Here is a 21,992-nt window from a genome sequence, read left to right as displayed (position 1 = left end):
CTTTGAGGTATATGCTAGTGGTTATCTGTAAATGGTGTGAATGGATTCTTCGCATTCACATTTTATTCTCAACTAATGCATTTCTTATTAACTTCAACTGGTGCTATATATATATTCTTATATATTTGAAGTTAATTATAAATATTCAAAACACAATGACTATTAGTTTAGATTTAGATTTAAATTTAGTATTAGACACAGTGATTATTAGTTTTTTTATTTTTGATTCCATTATGATTTGCATTGAACGGCGCTAATAAACAATTTGTTTTTACAAACACTCCATAATGTTGCATTTTGAAATATTGCATCATAAAAACTTATCTGTAAAATTAATGTAATAAAGTGCTATTGAGTTCATTAATACCTTAATGAAGTAATTAATTCTATAGTCCAATACAACATGGAGTGACTGTCAGCAGTTATGTATTTACATTAAATTATTCTGGTGCCACAATAAAATTGCAGCCTAAAATTTTAATTAAAACTGATTAATTCAAACTTCAGTTTTAACCGTAATTGATTTCAGAAAGTTGCTTAAAAATCGATTTGTTCGAAATGCAAAATATTTTTTTCATTATAATTAATGTGAATGATTTTAAGCAGTTCCAAGTCTAGAAAACAACCCTTTTAAAGAATATTTTTAGTGTTTTATACCATAAACTGTACGCATATGCGTTAAGAGTACAGGAAATATTTAAAATGTAATGATTGTCTCACAAATGCTATTAACAGTCTAGACTAGGTTGGGAAATTTATTGTGCCGCTGTCTCTGTAGTAACTCTTACCCCTGCCTCATTTACTCCAAGTCTCATAGACTGTAAATGGTAAATTCAAGTGTAAAAATAGACTCTGTTTTATTTTAGTACAATATTGTAAGATTTTTGAAACATTTTGTGAGTTTTAGTTTTACCAATTTTAACATAAAACTTTAATTATGAAAGACTAGCCTACACTTGTTTGAAAAAAATCTGATGGAGAGTACAGTAGCGTATCCTATGAAATATTGTGTGAAATGGAAAAACAGAACAACCCAAAAAAATTTTGTTTTTTATTTTCACAATTGTAAACTAAAGAAATTCAAGGCGTTGTGCGGGTCTGGTTAAAAGCAGATTTTTGGTCCATGTGCGAGATGTAAAAATCTAAAGTTTTATGGTTAAAGTGGTTAAATTTATCCAAAGTTGTTAAAATCTGAGACATTTGAAAGCTGAATGTTAATTAGTTTAAATCTGGAACCTGATCTACACTGGATAAATTTAGTCCAAACTAAGAATTTTTGAGACGTTCCTCCAATCATTTCTACTAAAGAATAATCAAAGTTTGCTGAAGCTAATAACCTGATAACTAATAAAAAGTTTCAAGTGGGTTAACTAGGCTTGATTTGTGTGACCTAACACAGCACTGTTCATTCTTTTTGTTAAGGTTAGTGTTGGTGAGCCAGACAGAGCTAAAAAGACACTCCCTCAAGGACTCTCATTGTCCGACTCCAAAATTAAAGGTGCTGGTAAAGGAGTGTGGACTGATATAAAAATACCCAAGTTCTCTCGGTTTGGTCCGTATGAAGGCGTGCAGCAAATGTGTACGGATATTAAGAAGGATGAGGTGTCTGGCTATGGATGGCTGGTTGGTATTTCTGAGCACTCCTTTATTTTTAAAACATGGCATACGACGCTGTGTAATGTAACAAACAATCTGGTTCGAAATCATTGTATGGTGCTACTTTCAGCTACTTGCCCAAGTGACTAACCTACCTGACAGAAAGAATGGTAATGGACTTGAATAATATATGCAACCAGTTATCTGCAATAATGTTCTGGTTTAGGTTTCTAGAGAAATTGTGTTTTATGTCTGTGTAAAAACCCAGGTACTACTGCTAAACAGTCAACAAATATAAAAACATAGTGATTGGTGGCAATATTCATTTCAATGCTATTTGTGGATGCCTTTCCTCAAACTTCCTGCTTCACTTAGGCGCACAAGGTACTTATTAGCTCAAGCAAGAGCACAGTGCAGCAATTGCACTAACAGCGTTATCTCAAAAAGTTTCGAGTAAATATTGCAATTGCAATATTACACTTTAATTACAAAAGCAAAGAATAGAAACATACAGCTGAAGTGTTGGAATTGTAAATACAAAAATGGCTTTCCTTACTCCAGTTTTCACCTACCAACTAATTGAATTAATCAATTTCTATAGAAACTAAATTATCTATTGAATTATCAAATTTACTTTGAAAATGCTGTCAAACCTCTAATTAAATGCTATGGCGCTCTATTTTTCCACCCTTCTTCCTTAGTGGCAGTCAAATAGAGGTGGCATTTAAATAGAAGTGGCGTTTGATTAGAGATTCTACAATAATTGCAGTTAATGTTACATAAATTAAGCAACTAATTTTCACTCCAAATCCCTTATGCATTAAATTGTCAAATAAGTTTCCGCCAGTGGTCGCATTGCTAATTAAATTGACAAGCAATAGTTACAACTAAGTTAGGCATTAAAATGTAATTTAATTTTGTAAAATAATTGAGAAATTTTTTGCACCGCCTGATGTGGCATACATTTGCGTTATTTTATCATCATATAAATATTATATATGTATAAAATATTTGTATTTAAATATTTCTTTTGTATAGAAATATACTAGATGAATGCCCGACGTTGTCCGCGTAATAAAAAAAGTTTTTGCACAGAAAATTATTTTTATTTGACATAGAACAAATATCATCATTCTAACTTTCAACCTTCATATCATGAGAAAAGTTTTATGTGCAATTCAGATAAGTTGGCGCTCTATTTTCTAACCCTTCTTTTACGGTGGCGGTCACATAGAGGTGGCGTTCAATTAAAGGCTGGAGCTACATTTTTCTAGCAATTGAAGACTAGTGAAAGCCATTGTATGCCAGGGTGATGGCAGGAAGTTGCTAGGTATCAGCCAATAGCAGAGCAGCTCAGATGCGCCATTTTTAAACTGAGCCCAACAAAGAATTCTACAAAAGAATGTCTTGTAACATGAACTTTTGAAAATTTCATATGCGTTGACTTTTGTACGTAGAGTTTCTACTGTACTGCATTTTCATGATAGTGGAAAAACATGGTAAGTTCCCTAATTTTAAAACATGCTGAAATTAAAAGAAAAATTAATTTACCAATTTGTTAAAAATTGATTCGTAGTAGCCTACATTGAGACCTTGACTTACAATCAACCCAAGAGGTGAATGTGAAGTGGTGAGTAAAGATTAAACAAAAATGTACAAAATATTAAAATGAATACCCTAGGACACTTATATTTCGCTAGTATTTAGTTTCGTGAGTAGCACACAGAGTAAAATTTCGCTGCAACTTAATTTCGTGGCTCTGATGAGTGCGAAAATTTATTGGTGTGAAAATAAATGCAGTGGAAAAAACATTACATTCCTAAGGTCCAGTTCACTAATAAGAAAAAAATTCAATTTGGGAATAGTTCGTATTTGTAAACCACAGGTTGAAATGTGTGGGTGAGATCGACAATTCAATTTGATCACTTGCTGCCATTTGTTTCTTAGACTATCAATGACGTCTAGGTCCCTCCTGCCGTGACTTTCACACTCTAATCCCAAGAAGAAGAAAATAGATAGGTAACAACCAACTTCACAACCAAAACTGTATAACCCTTACGTTGCCATAAACGCATTTATGCGTTTTCTAGGGGTCACTGACATAAACGCATTTTCTGACTTTCTCAGCAATTGTCTGGTAACCTGATTTTATTATTTGTTGACCACATAACCCACGGTCTTTAAGTGTTTTATGAAATTGACTGTGTTGTCCGAAGATTTCTCTATAAAATCAGCCTAAAACAACGAAGCAATTTTAAACTTTTGTTTGAGAATTTCTAATCTAAAAACGAACATTTTTCTGTGAGTTCATTAACTACCCCGCGCGAGTCATAAAACAGGTAATTAGTTGTTGATGGCATAATAGCCAGTTTAGATTTTCGTGATTATACAGATAATTAAAGCAGAACTTAAAAAATACTGCATACATATCATGAAGCAATATCGGCAATTTCGGTAAAATGGCAGGCACTAGGCCGGTAACGAATTTGTACATGATTGGCAGTGAAAGAGATAATGTGGTTGGACCTGATGAGGGTTGATATTGTTTTTGGATGGTAATAAAATTCATCACTGCAATAATTATTCTTCAATTTTACGACTTCACCTACCAGACTTTCATTCTCACCAGTTACAAATTCGGTGACTAACCTGATATTGCTTTGCCATGCTGCTCAGTTGGTGTATTAGCTATAATGAGTTTACCAGAAATTTCCCATTTATCCTAACCACAGACGAAAGTTGCCTGCATTTCTAATATTACGATTTTATTGTGGATATCACTCAGTGAAAAGCTATTTAACTTCGGCGTTTTCGCTCGTTCGTTATGATAGTTTAGTTTCGCTCATTAAATTTTCGCGAAAGGGTTACACCGCGAAAACGCGACAGTTAGATGCCGCGAATACATAAGTGTCCTAGGGTAAGCTGAGTTATCTCCACCTCACTTAGTCTAAGTTATCTTCAGTTATGTCGTTCATTTCTGTCACCATCTCAACCTACATATTTTAATGTGATCATAAGCCATGTATTTTATAACTGCAAAGTCATTTTCAGTTGGTGTAAAAGCTGCCTGTCATTTAAGTATTGTTCATGCTAATGTGTGTTCATGTTATGTCGTTAATTTCTGTCACCATCGCAACCTATATATTTTGCTCATGTACACGATGTTATCATAAGCCATGCCCTGTATAACTGCAAAGTCATTTTCAGTTGGTGTAAAAACTGCCTGTCACTTAGGTATTGTTCATGCTAATTATTCCTTATTTAAAGATGAACTTACAACATATATATAGTAGATTTTATCAGAAAGTATCAATATTTTTCTATCGTTTGCCATTGTTTTTGATGTTTGAGATTGTCGGACTGCCGAGGTGTTAAAAGATAGGAATTTTGCTATCATGAACGATTGTTTTTGATGTTTGAGATTGCCTGACTGCCAGGATGTGTCAAGATAAAAATTGACCAAACTTGATTCAGATTAAAATATTCAGCTCAAGCTAAAGGACGATTATAGAAGTTTACAGTTGCAAAGACGCTGCAACTTAAAAGCATTAACCGCTGTCAACTATCATAACAATTAGCAATGTCATTTGGCATATTTCTCTTCTAAGCGTTTTAACCTCAAAGTTAAAATCAATTGCAAATGATAAAAAATACTGATATTTTATTATTTAATCTATTAGAATTATATGTAAGGTCATCCTGAATCATTACTTATAACCACCTTTGGAGTTTGGCACTTGCTGCTGATACAATTTATAGCCTGTTGTACGGATGGCATCAGGAACATTGTGTAGCCATGTGCAACTCCTGCATTTATTGGGTGTTCATCGCTGATAATTGTAATGCTGACTTATGTAAAACTTGCTGTTGTCTTAGGCTAATCTTATAAAAAGCTGGAACTTTTTTCGAGATGGCAGAGTACCCTTTGGCTGCAACTGTGCCATTTATATGAAAACATATACTAAAGCACTCTACTCCTATGCGTGGTTATTTCTGAAGGGGAATTAGCTAGTGTGCCATGAAAGGCAGCGTCTTTTACGAGATCATCTTGAATCACTGCTCATAATCATATTTGCAGTTTAGCGTTTGCTGCTTGTACCATTTATAGTCTGTTGGACGATGGCACCAGGAACATTGCCTAGCCGTGTGCAACTCCTGCATTAATCAGGTGCTCATTAAGTACTCCTAAAAACTACACAGCTTCTATCTTTGGTAATTGTAATGTTTGCTCGGTGTTAAGGTAACTGGTCAAGTGCCTCATTACATTGATGGAAAAGATATTGAAAGAGCTAACTGGTTACGTTATGTCAACTGTGCTAGATTCCGACAAGAGCAGAATCTTGAAGCATTTCAGCATAAAGGAAAGATTTACTACAAAGCGTTATTTGATATTTCTCATGGTAAGCAAATTACAAATTGAGTGATATTTGTATTGTAGACACCCTTTTCCTATGCCTTCATGTATATCATTTAATATTATAGGGAATGAGTTACTTGTATGGTATGGAGATGACTATGCCACAGATCTTGGAATTAACAAAGATGAATATGCTGTCCTCTCAACTCCTCCAGTTGGTAGGTTGTGTACAAACACTTCACAAATGCTACACAAACGCATTGTATGTATGTGTTTACCGCTGCATTGTTTGAATTTTTTTGTTACCTATCTTACAGCACCGGAAATTAATTGGTGTTTGGGGTTGGCCTTTGTGTGTCAGTGCATTTTGATTGAGGACGAAAAAATCTCCAAACCGCTGTAGTCAGTTTCAACTATCCACATCATAAAATAACTATTAAGGTTGGAAATCATGTTACAACTTCACTCATAAAGCCTGTCAACGGAACATAATTGCTAGCTGTAGCTTTTTACCTTTGGTAAACGTCCGCTTCTGAATGGACTTTCAATTTACTTAAAGGCGATCATGGGAGATTTAATAGTATTTTTATATTAGCTTCACAAAATTTTTGAGAATTGCCAACAAAACTGTGAAATAAATAAACACAGGTTTCCCTAAAATGTAAGCCAACTAGCTCGTTTTCAAGAATTTCCCAAAACTTCCTCCAAATGTATTAAAAGTCATAAAATTAATTAAGTAATTCTGAAAATTTTATCAAAAAATGCAGCTGATCACAATAGGCGCAACAACGCATTAAACTGTATACTAGAGATGCTTGCACAGGCACAGCTGAATGTTGCATTTTGATGACCAGTAGATTGACCAATGATAATTACCCTCACTTGTTTTGTTGTGATTTTCCAGTACCCTTATTGAAATATTTTGGGGATATGAAGGATGTAACATGATTAACCAAATATATGTAATAGTGATAGCATTTGTACAGCTATTTGAATTTTTCTATTTTGCTGTAAATAAAATGATACCATTCATGATAAAACCAGCCAAGTACAAAACTACTTGATGTTCATAACATCAATATAAAATGAAAAAAGAAGGATTTAAAAGTATTCAATCATCAAAAAAGTTATCTGAAGTTTGTCATATACAGTTCAAATTTATACCGATATTTTTCACATATGTTGCAAGAGAGAATAGCTTCGTCTGCATACAAATAGTTGCGTGGAGCCGTTTTGTCATCACCATTCGAGTCATTCTTGAAAATGATTAGTTAGCAATGCAAATCGACAACGTTATGTCGAAATCGAAATAGTCAGCTATTTCAGTCAATTACAGATGCTTTCGTTTCCGACATCCACTAACAGGACCTTTGCACAATTATCTGTCAACACCGCATTGCTGCCTCAAACTGCACATTTCATCGCTGTGTGTCGCCGGATCTAAACCTAATAAATAAACATTCTGGGCAGCCAAAGTTTTTGTACTCTTTTTATTCATGTTCAGCACAAACTAGATTAGCTACAGCTGTAAAATAATAGTGTGAGACAATGATGCCCAATGTTTATGAAGTCTATTTGAGTGCACTTTTTTGTAATTTCTTCAAGTGTCTTGCCATATCCATCACTGAATTTAAATGCGCATGTTAGTGTTTGCAGATACGTAGTCTTTCATAGGGGTCAAGTTTGGCATCAAATTCGTTTAATAGTGATAATTTACGAAAAGGTTAGGACGTTAAACCAGCTTTTCAACAAATTATAACTTTGTATTATCCCACGACCAAACGAGCTGATGCGAAGTTTGGGAGTTTTTATGATAAATGCATGTGCACACAACTTACGAAAATTATTCAACAATGAGACGAACCCTTGTATCAAAATTTCATCAACAAATTTAACCATTGTTTTGTAGAGTCGTTAATGTATGATAACGATACAAAACACATACAAACCTATTTAAATATGTTACCAAGTCTTTGTAAATCGTCGGCATTATCTTAAAACTTACCCATCTGATCGGATTATAAACAAATAGACAGATTTATTTGGACGAAAATCGTTAGTAAAACTTGTTAAGCCTCACTTTCTTCAAAGTTAGGACCCGAAATTGAAACGCTGAGTGACAGGGAATAGAACGATTAAGTCATGCACATTTCCCAAAAACGAAATCGTGCACATTTCACCAGTCTATAGCATTGTCGAAGGTTTCTGTAATTAACGTAGCAGTACTGAAATGGTTTCATTTTTGCCGATTTCAAAGTATCTGACAATTTAGACACATTTGAGTACTTTGGTATTCTAACTGATGTCCAACGCAGTGTAAGTAAAGAAAATGACGATGTTTTTTTTTCTAACGATTCCTATGAGATTACGATATTTAATTATAAGTTTGGATATTCTTCTTGATACTTTTTGATATTGTTAGCTATGACGTTTTGAAATGTAAACAAAATTGTGCATTGGTTTTCTATTATTACTATTACTAAGTTTGTGATATTCTTTTTGATACTTTTTGATATTGTTAGCTATGACGTTTTTAAATGTAAACAAAAATTTTCGTTGGTTTTCTATTATTACTGTATTACTATATTACTAATATTGGTTATTCTAATAATATCGCTGCATTCTACTTATAATATTGGCCAATATTGCATTTCTCCTATTGCAGGGGGAGGGATATAAACATATAATCTTTTCCTTTTATTATTGCTGTTTGTCATGACCAAATACTTTTTGAAATAGATTTTCTAAAAATCTATATATCACTTCTTGATATTGTTAGCTATGACGTTTTGAAATGTAAACAAAATTTTTCGTTGGTTTTCTATTATTACTATATCTATAATATTGGTTATTCTAAAAATATCAGTGCATCTTTCTTCTAAAATTGGCCAATAATGCATTTCTCCTATTGCAGAGGGCGAGATATAAACATATAATTTTTTCCTTTCATTATTGCTATTTGTTGTACATAATAACACCCACACCCAGTATACATTACAGCTACCATTGCAGTTATCCTATTGCACTGCAGTGCCATTTGACTGCTAATATTGCATTTCTCAACCATCCCTTGTCTTTCTTTTTTCCAATATCACTTTCGTCGTGGGCTGTATGACAGTGGAATTTCTAGTGTTTATTCATTATTTTACCAATGAAATAACCATCAATGACTCTTTTGTTACTCAAATATCTTTATACTGGAACATTACAATGTATTCAGTAAAATCTAATATTTGACAATAGCGCATAGAAGTCATATCTTTTAAACCATAAAGTCTATATAATGACTTTAATATCAAATTAATAATCTTAACAAAACTGCATCAGCGGATGCCAGAACTGCCAATTCCATAAATGTTTATGTCATGGCCAAAAAATCGACCATAAGATAATTCTAATATTTCCCATGCAATCATAATCTTTTGTAAGATAGATGCCTCATTGATCCCTCAAATTAGTCGAGTATTTGATAGAATGCCGAAGATCCTAGGGACAAAACTTTGATTGAGTGCTTTGGAACAACTAATGCCTACCAAGCACGATGTAGGCCTTTGAATAGGGTTTGTGAGCCAGTAATATTTAATGCTATAATAAACAGCCAGAGTTTGTAAAGTTCTAATCTTGTGTAAGTTTTTTTTTAGTCACTAAAGATATATCACCTCCTCTGCTGAACTCTCAAATGTATGGCGCCTTGCAGTGCCTCGCGTTGCGCGTTCACAACTCGAGTTGTGAACACGCAACGCGACTTTTTAAAAGTAAGGTGCAATATATTGGTATTACGGTAGCATAACCGTAGATCTGGTTATATTAAGAATGGTACATCAATAGGCACCCGTTAGCTAATAGAAATTAAACTATGTACATGTATGTATGTATGTACTGTAAAAATAGAGCTAATGGCGAATTATACTGTGCCGAGTTTGCAACTCGAGTTGTACAACTCGAGTTGCGAACACGCAACGCGAGGCACTGTAAGGCGCCATACAAATGAATGTAGTTGTTAATCGTGTCAACCTCCAAAATATGAGCTGATAAAAGCTGCTCTAGTTTTTCTAATTCTCTGTAGAAGGCAGCATGCTGTTGGACACCAGGTACTTCATTCGGTTAAACACCGTTAAACACTTTCGCGTAGAATCCGAATTATTGCAGCAGCTTGCATATTGTGAAGCTTCAATTTACTCAAAAACTTTAGATGATGAGCTTTGACTCGTTTTTTGTACCGCCAACAGCAAGTTACTGATGTTACAAGTTTTGGCTTATCGCTGCTACAATAAGTTGGAAAATGAATAATCACTCACTAATCTATTCATCAAAAGACTCATCAGAAGTTTTTTTAACTACCGTTTGAAAATATTCTCAAAGGTAGAAAATGTCAAAATGTAAAATTAAATACATACAGTAGCAGCTAACACTAGCATTTGCCAGGGAGGAGATATAAGTGTCATTCTGCATTGTTTGTGCAGACACGATAGGCCAACTAATTAAGTTTTCACTAATCAAAAAAACTTGCGATAGCCGCACAATGCAATGCCAGACCTCACTAAGTTTTAGTACGGGAATAAGTTAAAGATAATGTTGATTATATCGATGGCCAAGTTTACAAAAAACAAGCATTATTCATTGTTGTGCTTCTTTCAACATGTAAGAAGACTTAAAGGGTAGAGAAAGCATAATATTATTATGCTTTATTAGTTATTTTGAGGTGTTGACTGATGTTCTAAAAAGAAAATCAAAGGGATTGACCCACCAGAAGCTGAGATATAGCCAGCCAAACACAGGTCTACCTAATAACGAATCAGAAGAAAAACCCTTGGAAAATCCCGAGAATTGTGACGTATGAAATCGACTTATTGGACATGTGCCGGAGTTGCGCACCCTTACCGCCATTACGTATAATGATTGTTTTAGGCTACGAGATGTGAAACGCTTCTCGCGATAGTAAAGAATTTACAGACTAGCTATGGTTTCTCCGGAAAATCAAGCAAACATTGTGTGGTAAAGGCAGTTGCCCATAACCCCTCGCCATGATTTTTCAAAACAGAAGAGCAGATTTTTTACTATTGTGCTTCAAATTTTAACTCGATCTCCACGGATAGGCTCCGAAGATCATCTGTTCAACGAATGGCGCATGTATAGTCTATATTATGCGATATCCGCGATTTGGAGTTTGTTTAGAATAAGAAATGGGAATGTGAATTTTTGTTCATTCATCATCTTTCTACTGTGTACCTACTGCAGCATTCAGTTGATTTTCATGATTATCGTCACTATTAACCAACTGTAAATTCACTACAGCCATAATTTAAAAAAAAATAACTTGACCGTGCTGCTCTTGCTGTAAGAAAAGAAAATGATTACTTTTGATTTGATTTTTCTATTTATCTATTATCTTATCTATGATTATTTTTTATGATTAATATAATAATCATAATGCATATTATACAAAATAATAATATAACTGCGTATAGAATAAATGATGTACCTAATATAATTTGTAGAAAATTCCAAATGATAACCGAAATTGATGATTGATTTGATGGATTCCATTTATTAGCTATAGTTAAAAAAGTCTGAACAGTGCTAAAGATGAGTCTGAATAGGGAAGCTAAGTGGGAGAACAACAAAATTGAGCTGAACTAGCAAGATAGCAAAATGTTGCGAAATAATAGATGCGTGTAATTATTTCATGCTAAAACTAATCTACACGTCAGAGGGACTGGTTCGGAATTCTCAGAGCAATGATTGTTAGGCCCAATTTGATTGTTCTATACTTCCAGGGATAAAACCAATAAAACCCCGTGATTGTTATAGGAGAGCGCATTAGTTGGCTTAATTGACCAATGGCACACAAGTCGATTTCATAGATCATATATGGATGCTAATATGATGATTACCAAAACACTTATGTCTTTTGGTAGACCTGAGTTTCGCTGGCTATATCTCAGCTTCTGGTTCGTCAATTTACTTGATTCTTTTTTTAGAACATCAGTCAACACCTCAAGATAAATAATAAAGCATAATAATATTATGATTTCTCTATTCTTTAAAGCACATAAATTACATAATTTTTTTATTGTGTATTTCAATGCATCAGCGTCTTGGCTTTCGAATGAGCTATTGTATGCCATGGTGAGACAGACATTGGTTGGTGTTTGTAGGATTTTCCCAGAGCTCTACTGCGAAAAGGTTTACTGGCATAGTCTCGAAAATTGTGACGTCACAATTCTCATATTTGTTGTTGTGTGCTCTTACTGCTTATTTATCACCTACTATAGTGACGATATTTACGCTAGTGGCAGGGGAAAGTAGGACAACTCCAGAGAACGAATGAAGATGACAAAGGAATCAGTGTCATTAGTTCTCCATGTACATATTATTTCTATGATAAGTACCTCAGACTCCAAGATACATACTATATTTTCCCGATGATATTATGCACTAGCTCTTTATTTTTAATGTGATGTTGAGGGTGAAGACTGAGACTAATTAATCTCAAGCATTGCGTGATCTCGAGAAAGTGCTAAGGCCATGCAACCACAGGTCATAATTTAATCAATGTGATTTCATTACCTTTATCAACGCCAGTACATTTATTGAAGCATAATTAATTAACCCAGAACATTTGTTTGTATTGGTTGGGCGTTGTATTGGTTGTATTGTATTGGTTAGCACGATCGCGGGCATTGTTGATTATCTAGAATCTTAGTTTATTATTAACGCTCTCCGGGTTTAACAGCACCGATCGTCACAGAAAAACAGCAAAGGGAAAGGCAGGGCAGCGAAAGGGGGGCAGCGAAAGGGATCGACGACCTAAGGCTAAATGAGAATTATGACATCACATTTTGAGTACCTGAACCGAGTGTGATTTTTTGCAGGACGTACTTTTGACACCCCGTTTTTCATAGTTCTATTATTCTTTGTGTATTGAATATAGGCTCATTCGGAAGCCAAGACTGATGTATTGAAATATATAATAAAAAAACTATGTAATTTATGTGCTTTAAGAAGTGGTTCCCTATGAAGTCAGCATTTGCTTTTTTGGGCAAATAAATTCCTATATTTCTTATCATTCACGTCATTTTTGACAAATAAACATGACGTCAATAAAAACTTGATTGTTTCCAGGCAAAACATTTTGTTAGCAGCTTCCAAATTTCTTATTAGCACATATCTAAAGAGAATGTTCTGCAGCTGTTACCTGTACTAACTAGTGAGTGATAGATTTTTCTTTCTGGGAGATGATCAGTAGAGTCTTCTCCTCATACATTACTTCTAATCTCAAATGCTTCCGAGTAATATACCGATATATAATAATATAAAGATGGGGTATCAAATTTATTCATTAAACACTTTTTTCTTGCAAGATGAAACCTCCCATTTTTAAATATCAAAACTGAGGTTGGAATTATATTGTATAAAACATTAACAAACTTTTTTAGCCACAAAAGGATGTTCAGAGAGCACGGAGTCAGGATTTCACACTTGTCATATATGTCAAGCTAAATTTGTCAACAAATGTTCTCTCACCCGGCATTTGCAGTGGCATTCAAGACAATCTGGTAATGCTTTATTAGTCTATGAATTATATCTATTGCTACTATATGTCTGTATTAGGCTTAGTTAATGTCTCATTTGAGCCATTAAGATTCATTGACTTGAATTAACCCTTTCGCAGGCAAATTTTCAGGACTATATAAGACCCCCCCTGCATGGGCGAACTAATTTTCTGGAAAATCAATTTCTTTGCAAAGGATTATACACTCTTTTGTATTTTATTGTGTGCATATATCTATGTATAAACATGAGTATGTATACATGTATATGTCCAGATGTATATATATATATATATACACATGCTACAGACAGTACTGTTTCGGCTATTGAAGCCTCATCAGTGCAGCTCAGAGCTTAGGCAAAGGACACAAATCCCATTACCTATGAGAGTTGACTTCCTGCCACGAAACAACTAAGTGGCCTCGCAGACTTTAAGAAAGTCAATGTGCTGGCATCAGAGTGCTCAAATCACAAAAGTGATGAGCTTTGCACAAAGGCTAATAGTGCCGCACCTCTCACAGAGTGCTCAACCAAACCGAAGTGAGTTAGCATATACTCATGCTACAGACAATACTGTTTCGGCTATTGAAGCCTCATCAGTGCAGCTCAGAGCTTAGGCAAGGGACACAAATCCCATTACCCATGAGAGTTGACTTCCTGCCACGAAACAACTAAGTTGCCTCGCAGACTTTAAGAAAGTCAATGTGCTGGCATCAGAGTGCTCAAATCACAAAAGTGATGAGCTTTGCACAAAGGCTAATAGTGCCGCACCTCTCAGAGTGCTCAACCAAACCGAAGTGAGGGAGCATATACTCATATATATATATATGTATATATATATATTATAAATGAATAAAAATGTATAACATAAAAATATTTATATATGTAGGTCTACCAAGATAAATATATATATTGTATATCTTTTTATGATACAAGTGTACACTTAAATAAGCACAATTTCTGTATAATATATCCAGAAGCTATCCCTTTTACAAAGGCCTACATCACAGTCTTTACACCATGTGCTTATTCTTGTCTTTTTGTACCAATCACATAGCATCTACTGGAGTAAATACTGGACCTGTCACTACTACAAACTGATGAATGGTAGGAGATTTATCTCTTTTGATATTGGTAATATTCTTCCAGACACTGGCATCACCCCACCCACCTCATCATCATTACTGCTACTAGCTTTTTCATCAATATGACTCCAGATGTAAAACAATTACAATCACAATTTGAACCTGATTCATTGTCATCTCTGGCTACTAAATCTAAAAAGTCACAGTCAGCTGTGATTCTTTTAGTAACTTCGGTACTAGTACTTGCTGTATTAGAATAATCACGGAGAGTTCTCTTAGAAGTCGTCATGAATATAAATTAAATCACTGCTAAAAACGATCGCTTTGTGCAAATATAAAATCTTTTTTAGAGGCTAACCAAAGCCAATATATCGTAGTTTGCTATCAATAAAAAAAGTAAACAAAAAACGGCACTTAGCTAACCAAAAGCCGCAATAAAAGAAATATGTTTCTATGGTGACAAAAACGTCGCTCTGCTCATTTGAAGGAGTATCGCGAAGCGACAAAATGTCGCTTTGCCCGCTAAAGGGTTAAAATAACACTTGCTATAGAAATTCAATGCAATTCATAATTGAATTTAGTACTGAGTTGTTGCTGTAAATTCCAGCATATAAGTCGAAAATTTGGCACCAAATTACAAGCCTAAAAGTTCATCCTCGGCTTACAGGGCAGTGACATTTTCATGACATCAATTCTAGTATTTTCAAACTTCAGGGAATCATCATAAATTGAAATGCTATGACATATAGTGAGTTATTTATAAAATAATAAAATACCGTGCACCCTCAAGATACGATGTTGATCTGTTCCAAGGTTTGCATCGTATTGTGAAAAAATCGTATGTAGGGGTATAGAAACCATTGTAATTATACAATGCCAAACAATGGTAAAAATCGTTCAAAATTTTATTAAAATGTTGTACATATTGAAAATTAGTAACAAAATAGTATGTTAACTTTAGTAACTATAGTTACCTATAGTAGCTGCATTGTAATAAGTGCACCTAGTGATTATGATCTGCCAAACTGTTAAATGCAACATCATGTGTGTACAAAATGCAGTACGCACGGTAAGTAGTTCTTACTATTAAGACGTACGTACAACTTAAGTTTTTAATTCACTTCAAATATGTTTAGCTTACACATTCAAAGCTAATTAAAGCTGAGTGTTAGTATGTATTTTTAACTATTTCACTAAATTTTAACAGTTCTTCACTAAAATCTTTTCGCTTCCCAGCTTTTACTATAGCCTTTAGCGAGTCTGGTTAAAAGCTTTTTAAACATAACTTGACGAGAAAAGCCGTGTGTTGCAATTCTCAAAAGCAGCCTCGTACACTTGACCATATGATGGCCATCAAGAAATAAAATGTTATTTACTATACAGTAGTGTACGCTCATACCTTTGGAGTAACTTGACTTGAGCTGTTGATCTAGTTTATTATTTTCGGGTCGTAAAAAGCAAAAGTTGCCAGGAAGACACAGCTTTGCTGGTGGTACAGAGAAAGCGCTAAGAAAATAAGCTAACTTAGTGCGGTTTATCACTTATTGAGGATGACGCTTGCTCGTGCACTGTAAATGCTGGTGCAGTGCAGAAAATTGCATGCTAGCTAGCATTTGTAAAATGATTCAGAAAAGGTTCTATACAGTAGTTTGTCTTGAATGAAATGTGCACAAAAATCAATGTGGCCATACATAAAGAAGTTTGTACGTATTTATACCCTAAAAGGCATTGTTTTAGCAAGTTCTAGTAAGTAATATGTATGCGTCAACTATATTAAGTAGCTAGTTATATGTGAGTTATATACATACGATGATTTATATTTACGTGGTAAAACAGGCCCTTCTGCAAAGACATGGTTAAACAAAAAAATCAAAATGAAATAAATAAAACATAAAATGTATTGAATACAGCACACAAAAAAGGCCACACAAAGATTATAGATAATGATATGCATTGTAAAGTATTGTTTTCATGTACCAGTTCACATCAGTAAATTAACAAAACACTTTTCTGCCGATGTAGGTTTTTATGTCTCTTTTACATCCCGCGTATTGCTTTCAACTCCTTCAACGACTCCAGTTGTAAGCTCCTCCTTGTGCTTGCTTCAACGGATTTCTTATTTTTAATAACTTCAATTTGTTGATTGGTTGCGACCATTATCCTTGGCAATATTAATAATACAGGTGTCTTCTTCCTATTTATTTATGACCTCAAACCTGTCATGGAAATAATTTTTTCTTTGTTTTGTAAAGGGATTATAACGCTAAAAATGAATACTCGCTCTCGATTATGTGCTTTTCACCAAATTTCCCACGTGAAACGCTGAATTTGAAATGCGGTTTGAATTATCTAGTTTGTACAGCAATATGAGAACTTTTAAAACAATGTCTATGTATTTTGTATTTTCCAACAATCTCAAATGATATTACAGAGTAGCAACACTTTTGGTTTGCTGATGCATAATAGTCAAGGATTTCCATGTGTCATTACTATGTATAATGTCAGCAGCCTTTACATGACTTAACCCTTTCGTGGGCCAAGTGACAGTTTTGTCGCTCCGCGATACTCCTTCAAATGGGCAGAGCGACGTTTTTGTCGCCATAAAAACATACTTCTTCTGTTGCGGCTTTTGGTTAGCTAAATGCCGTTTTTTGTTTACTTTTGTGATCGATAGCAAGCTACGATATATTGGCTTTGGTTAGCCTCTAAAAAAATTTTCTATTTTTACAAAGCGATCGTTTTTAGCAGTAATAAACGAATAAAATTGCGAAAAAAATTAGAAAAACATTCTAAATAATTTTTAATTATTTTTTCTTCTTTTTGATTCTGTTTTAGCCGTTATTTACTGAAAGCTTAGAGAGTTTTATTTTAGTTTTTCGTCATGACTACTTCTAAGAGAACTCTCCGTGATTATTCTAATACAGCAAGTACTAGTACCGGAGTTACTAAAATAATCGCAGCTGACTGTGACTTTTTAGATTTAGTAGCAAGAGATGACAATGAATCAGGTTCAAATTGTGATTGTAACTATTTTACATCTGAAAGTGATATTGATGAAAAAGCTGGTAGCAGTAAGGATGGTGAGGTGGGTGGGGTGATGCCAGTGCCTGGAAGAATATTACCAATATAAACAGAGATAAATCTCCTACCATTCAACAGTTTGTAGTAGTGACAGGTCCAGTATTTACTCCAGTAGATGCTGTGTGATTGGTACAAAAAGACAAGAATAGGCACATGGTGTAAAGACTGTGATGTAGGCCTTTGTGAAGGAGAATGCTTCTGGATATATTATGCAGAAATTGTGCTTATTAAAGTGAACACTTGTATCATAAAAAGATAAACAATATATATACAGTCAAACATGGATAACTCGCTCACGGATAGCTCGAACACATGGTTAATTCGAACGGTTTCTTTGGTCCGTTCCCACGTAATGATAAATTGCTATAGATAACTCGAACTCAGCACTGTTAACTCGAACTGTTTTTTGCCCACCGGCTACCGAAACGGTTGTTATCGCTTTAGAAAATCACTTTATTTCAAGCCATAAAGGTAAACCTCAACTTTTCGTAGTTCATAAGCGTCGTCATTACCACCATCGGCAAAATATTTTTGTCAACGACTTTTCTAAAGGTTTGGTGAAATTTGATTTATACCAAACACCCGCTTAACGATTGCCCTTCCGAAGTGAGGTAAAGTGAGGTAATCTTTGCATAAACTTCAAGAAAAATCAGCAAAATTGATCGTGGGTAAAACGCTCAAAAGAAAAAAATGTCTTTTCTTTTGAGCATTTCAACAACGATCAAGTTTTGCCAATGTCAATCTAAAAAAACGTCCTGGCAATAACATCACCTCAAACAACGAACCAATCTCAAGTGATAGAAAAATCTATACTTTTTGATAAAAACGTTTTAAACTTTACATTAGAAGCAGAACATTTAATTTGAAACAAGCCATTTGTGCTTTTTATTTATATTATAGTTTGTATATGTACATGTATCTACTAATAAATAAATAAATACATGGACTTGTGACAGTGCTCTGATAACTTGGACGCTCTGATAATTCGAACATTTTCGCTTGGTCCCGTGAAGTTCGAGTTATCCATGTTTGACTGTATTTATCTTGGTAGATCTACATATATAAATGTTTTTATATTATACATTTTTATTCATTTATATTATAGATATATACATCTGGACATATACATGTATACTTATGCATGTTTATACATAAATATATGCACACATTAACATACAAAAGAGTGTATAAACCATTTAAAAGAAACTGATTTTCCGTAAAATTAATTTACCCAGGGGGTCTGATATAGTTCTGAAAATTCGCCCGCGAAAGGTTTAATAAACATGAGGTCAATAATTCTTTTTGTATTTCAAAAGCCTTAATGTTTGACTGTTTCTTACATATATTGGGTGGCAAACTTTTTGATTCAATCAAAGGGAGTAGGGCTACTCTTTCTGCTGCTTCTGAGCCACTAATGTCGCTGTAGGTTTTTCTAGATCAATAATACCAAGCTGTGTTTCTTAAATTTTCTGCTGCATTTGTTTTTTTCTGTAGCACTTTCCTTCAACTCATAATAGTAGCCCATTATGCGGTTCCTTTTGCTTCAAAACATTGTTACGAACTCAGCCTATAGGTACAGAACCACTTTAGCATTTACATGTACGCGTAAAACACGACTTCTCACATTTTATATTCAACTTAGCTAGCATAGCAAGTCAAATTGTTGGTATTGGAACATTGAATGTACAGTAATGTAACTTCCAGTATAAAGGTTTTTGGTAGACAGTTTATCTTTGCAAAAATTGACTCCATTACAAAATTCAATGGAAATTGATCAATGCAGCAGCATTGAAGTAATTTCATGTTTAATGTTAAAATATCTCTTTAAATCTGGCTATTTAATGAAACACTTAAGTGCAGATGTTTTTGTTTGAAACGTTACATTAACTTCGGCCGATCAAGTAACTATGGTTTAAGAGAGAATAAGGTTGCAATATAATGATTTCGGAAAATTAAATTTAATTTCCTAAGTTAACTCACCGGTAATCATGCATGTGACTCAGCTGGCCTTGTTTTCATGGTTTTTGATTGGTTGAGCTCATAATGTATAGCTTTATATTACATGACAGGTGTCTGTAGCATTCACAAGTTTTGTAAGCAAATATTTTGTATTTTGCTAGAAAATAGTATGAAGATTTTTATAATGCAACTTATATTACTTTCCATTGAACTTGCTACCCAAATCGGGTCTCACTCTGCTTCTCCAAATTTTGTTCAAAAGGTTATTCATTCAATTTGAATATTGGTCAGATTTTCTTCAAGAATATATTCTTTCAATATTGTCCTACTATTACAGATTCTCTGGATTGTATGAAGTATGCAAGAGATATACCGGCAACTCTGAAATGTAAAGATTGGGACTTCACCTCTACCTTCAATCATCAATCGACTAAAACCTGTACGTCTCACGCATCCAGTACTGAAAAACCCTATGTATGTACTCAGTGTGACTATAGGTGTGTGCATAGTGGTAATCTACAGAGACATATGAAAACTCATACAGGGGAGAAACCCTATGCTTGTACTCAGTGTGACTATAGGTGTGTGCAGAGTGGTAGTCTACAGACACATATGAAAACTCATACAGGGGAGAAACCCTATGCATGTACTCAGTGTGACTATAGGTCTGCACGGAGTGGTAGTCTACAGACACATATGAAAACTCATACAGGGGAGAAACCCTATGCATGTACTCAGTGTGACTATAGGTGTGCACATAGTAGTAATCTACAGACACATATGAAAACTCATACAGGGGAGAAACCCTATGCATGTACTCAGTGTGACTATAGGTGTGCACATAGTGGTAGTCTACAGATGCACATGAAAACTCATACAGGGGAGAAACCCTATGCATGTACTCAGTGTGACTATTGGTCTGTGCAGAGTGGTAATCTACAGAGACATATGAAAACTCATACAGGGGAGAAACCCTATGCATGTACTCAGTGTGACTATAGGTGTGTGCAGAGTGGTAGTCTACAGACACATATGAAAACTCATACAGGGGAGAAACCCTATGCATGTACTCAGTGTGACTATAGGTGTGTGCAGAGTGGTAGTCTACAGTCACATATGAAAACTCATACAGGGGAGAAGCCCTATGCTTGTACTCAGTGTGACTATAGGTGTGTGCAGAGTGGTAGTCTACAGTCACATATGAAAACTCATACAGGAGAGAAACCCTATGTATGTACTCAGTGTGACTATAGGTGTGTGCAGCGTATTCATCTACAGAGACATATGAAAACTCATACAGGCGGGAAACTTGAAACAACTCCAGCATTAAACAGCTTGTGAAATAGCAGTACTATTGAAACTCTTGTATAAAAGTAGCTTTCTTCTGTTCATGAGCTAGCCTGTCAATTTGTAGCTTATATTTATTTTAGTGACTTGATATCTCAGCTCATTACACTTATAATGATTCACTGTGAAATATTTTCTCATACTTCTTTCATCGATTATATAATTTATCAGGACTTTTCTACTAATATTTTGCATGATAATTATATGTCTGATATGTTCTACCTATGCACATCTTGGGTGCCTAAAGCTGTTGAGCTCACAAATTTTCACATTTATAAATTTAATTTGCTAGCTCAATCTTTTAATGTTTAGAGATATATTTTGTTTCTTAAGTTTGATTCCAATTTGTTGAACATTAATAAATTTGCCTGCATGCACAGTTCAATAACCACAACTTTTATACTGCACACTGAGTGGATGGGAGACCACCTAGGTTGATGGAATGTAAAAAGCTAATGATTAAGCTTACTGATTAAATTAGTTGTCATTCTTGCACTAAACTCATTCTCACTGTCGTGTATAATAGAGGTGCATAGCTTGAATTTTTGAGCTATTCACTTTTGTTATTTGACCTGTAGGTGTATTGTAATGCTTTCTGACAAGATATTCTTTCATATTGGGATCCAACACTCACCATTTTCTATCATTCGTGGAGGTTCCTCATTTGATCAATGGGCATTGAGGTTTCAAAGAGAGCGATTAATTTTTTTTTGTTGTATCTAAGTTCATGTATTAGCCAATTACAGCATCTGTTTTAGTTTGTCTCAGAGTCTTAGCTAATAAAATCCCACAACTTTCAGACAAACATAATCTATGGAGTTCCCCTTGTGGCTACTGCGATATTACAAATTAGGTTAAATCAGCAAATAGATTGTTGATTTACTTGTCTGTTGAGAATGGGTGGAATTGTTTGTGCCGTGGCATGTCATCTACCATACATCCATAGTTATTATTGGTGCTTCTTAAATCTTGAGCTATCTTCAGTTGAGTGACTATTATTAGCTGGCAATTGT

The 21,992-nt window shown here is 34.4% G+C and overlaps 1 protein-coding gene across 1 annotated transcript in view; it reads left to right on the top strand.

Moving 5' to 3' along the window:
* LOC137388482 (gastrula zinc finger protein XlCGF57.1-like) overlaps positions 1 to 20,973 on the top strand; it is a 30,002-nt gene extending 9,029 nt beyond the window's left edge. Inside the window, exons 3-6 of the mRNA XM_068074968.1 lie at positions 1,423 to 1,623; positions 5,837 to 5,996; positions 6,079 to 6,171; positions 19,970 to 20,973. Of these exons, the coding sequence (XP_067931069.1) occupies positions 1,423 to 1,623; positions 5,837 to 5,996; positions 6,079 to 6,171; positions 19,970 to 20,973 (1,458 nt within the window). The remainder of the gene's footprint in view (positions 1 to 1,422; positions 1,624 to 5,836; positions 5,997 to 6,078; positions 6,172 to 19,969) is intronic.
* The last annotated feature ends 1,019 nt before the right edge of the window (positions 20,974 to 21,992 follow it).

This window comes from Watersipora subatra, chromosome 2 (genome assembly GCF_963576615.1).
Source record: "Watersipora subatra chromosome 2, tzWatSuba1.1, whole genome shotgun sequence".
Lineage (NCBI taxonomy): Eukaryota > Metazoa > Bryozoa > Gymnolaemata > Cheilostomatida > Watersiporidae > Watersipora > Watersipora subatra.
Note: the sequence above shows the minus strand (reverse complement) of the source record. Positions and strands in the feature narration are given on the sequence as shown.